Genomic DNA, 2,401 nt, shown 5'->3' with positions numbered 1-2,401 from the left:
GCTCATCAAATTGGGTATATTTTATTTTTTTATCTAGATTATTGTTAAATTATTAGATATCCATCGAATCCGTGGATAGATCTTTTAATGTTTTGAATGTTGTATATGTAGGTTATACACCATCGAAGGTCATTTTTCAGCAAAAGTTAACTAGATTTCATAATGAATCTGAAGATATACAAATGTGGACTGACAGTATATCAAAAGAGAAATGAGCATTATCTTATGATGATGAAGGACGGCGTTATGGACACATGACTACAAATCTTTCAGAATCAGTAAATAAAGTGTTGAAAGGTGCGAGAAACCTGCCCATATGTGCACTAGTTAAAGCTACCTATGGACGATTGGTAATATATTAATGAGTTCTATATTGTATGGCACCCACACAATCTGTATGATGACATAAAAATAAGATTAATAACAAAATAATAAATTAATTAGTGTAATATACCTTATTTATAACATGTTATTTAAATAAGTAACTCAGTAAAAGTTGGCTATAATACCTCATCACAGGTTAGACGATCAAAAATATATCTGTAGTACTGGACATCTTTCTTTCCCTTTCTGATACCGCGGGATAACCATCTGCAAGTAATTTTGATCATAAAAATATGAAGCCAAACAAATAACATTATAGAATACCTACAAATGCGTAGAAAAACAATAACAATACCAACTTACCTAACACCGTACGGAAGATAGGGACGAGTATAGGGAGGATTGGTAGGTGCTATCTGGGGAAATCTATCCCAAGCCCAGATCACAATTAACGCAGCAAGTCCTCTAATAGCAACACAATCAATGTTGGTGGCCATGCATAGCTCTCGGTACAAATAACCTAGAACTGCAGAACCCCAACTATATTGACCGGTCAACTCAAAATCGTCAAGTAAAGGCAAGTACCTCACAGATACCCTACTGCTAGAGTGATCAGGAAGCATGAACCCTCCAATAAGCCTCAATATATATGCCCTAGCAAACCGAGTAATCTGCAGTGGAGTCTGATTATGCATGACAATATGAGTGAAGTGCTCGTCCAACCAGCTCATCTTCAAGAAACTTCCTACAAAAGACTCTGATCCTGGTCTCATACCTAGGCTGTCTTCCACAATCTGTGCCCAATCATCCCCAGTGGGTGCTATAACAGGTCTCCCATCTATGCGTAATCCTAAGATAATAGCAACATCCTGAAGGGTAATAGTACACTCTCCACTCCAGGAGGCATGTGGAAGGTGTGCGTCTCGGGCCTCCACCTCTCTATTAATGCAGTAATCAATCCCACATTTACATGAAGCTGAGACAAGTTAGCCACTCCAACAAAACCTGCTAACTCTAGATGTGGAATAATTTCTTCCGGAACACCTTCTAATCCATCGGGAATATTTGGACTCTTCCTAACCCTTAATGTCGGGTGATCACGTCCATCCCAAATATGCTCAAAAACATGAATACTTTGAAACCAAAGAAGTGATGGATCTTCTGACCCGAGATTAATAACCCTACTTTGTTGTGAAGATGATGCCATCTATACAACAATAAAAAATATTAGTAAAAAAATTTCATTCAATAATAATAATAATAATTTATATTTTACTAACATATTAATAATACATATTTTATAAAGGTTAAACAAATTCACTAACAAATCATTATCACATTGTAATGACATCATATTATATTCATTGCAATATATTATAAATGCAAAAATCAGGTATATAAACAAAATTAAATAAATAAATTCTTTTTAAATATACTAACCTATATTCTATACATATTATAATTTATACAGTATCAATTTTATTTTAAATAAATAAATTATTTTTACATTTTCATACATATAACTAAAGATATATAAATTTTTAATTATTCTAAATTTTCATATTAAATTGTATTTAATACAATTTAATATAATTTATATAAATAATGTTATGTTATTTAAATACAAAATTCTAATTACTAGCATAAAATTAAATTACATTTTAATTTTTTCATATTTCCAATTTAAATCTACATAAATTACATTTAGTTTATAATTATATAAATAATATTATGTTTTTTAAAGTTAAAAATATTATTATTTACATACAAAATTTATATAAATACAAAACTCTATTTACCAGCATAAAATTAAATTACATTTTAATTTTTTCATATTTCCAATTTAAATCTGCATAAATTACATTTAGTTTATAATTATATAAATACTATTATTTTTTTAAAGTAAAAAATATTATTATTTACAAGCAAATTTTATTTAAATACAAAACTCTACTTACTGCATAAAAACAAATTACATTTTTATTTTTTCATATTTGTAATTTAAATCTACATAAATTTTATATAAATACAAAACTCTAATTACTAGCATAAAATTAAATTACATTTTTATTTTTCT

The 2,401-nt window shown here is 28.9% G+C and overlaps 1 protein-coding gene across 1 annotated transcript; it reads right to left on the bottom strand.

Annotated features, from left to right (window-relative positions):
- Positions 1–333: 333 nt before the first annotated feature.
- On the bottom strand, positions 334–1,531 carry LOC113865214 (serine/threonine-protein phosphatase 7 long form homolog). The gene is made up of 4 exons (XM_027499621.1): positions 1,295–1,531; positions 688–1,193; positions 510–591; positions 334–393 (listed from the first exon to the last, which is right to left on the bottom strand). Exons 1-4 carry the CDS (start codon positions 1,529–1,531, stop codon positions 334–336), a joined length of 885 nt encoding a protein of 294 aa, XP_027355422.1.
- Between the last annotated feature and the right edge of the window lie 870 nt (positions 1,532–2,401).

This window comes from Abrus precatorius, unplaced genomic scaffold (genome assembly GCF_003935025.1).
Source record: "Abrus precatorius isolate BTA unplaced genomic scaffold, Abrus_2018 Scaffold4, whole genome shotgun sequence".
NCBI classification, from domain to species: Eukaryota; Viridiplantae; Streptophyta; class Magnoliopsida; order Fabales; family Fabaceae; genus Abrus; species Abrus precatorius.
This window is presented reverse-complemented; position numbering and strand designations above follow the sequence as displayed.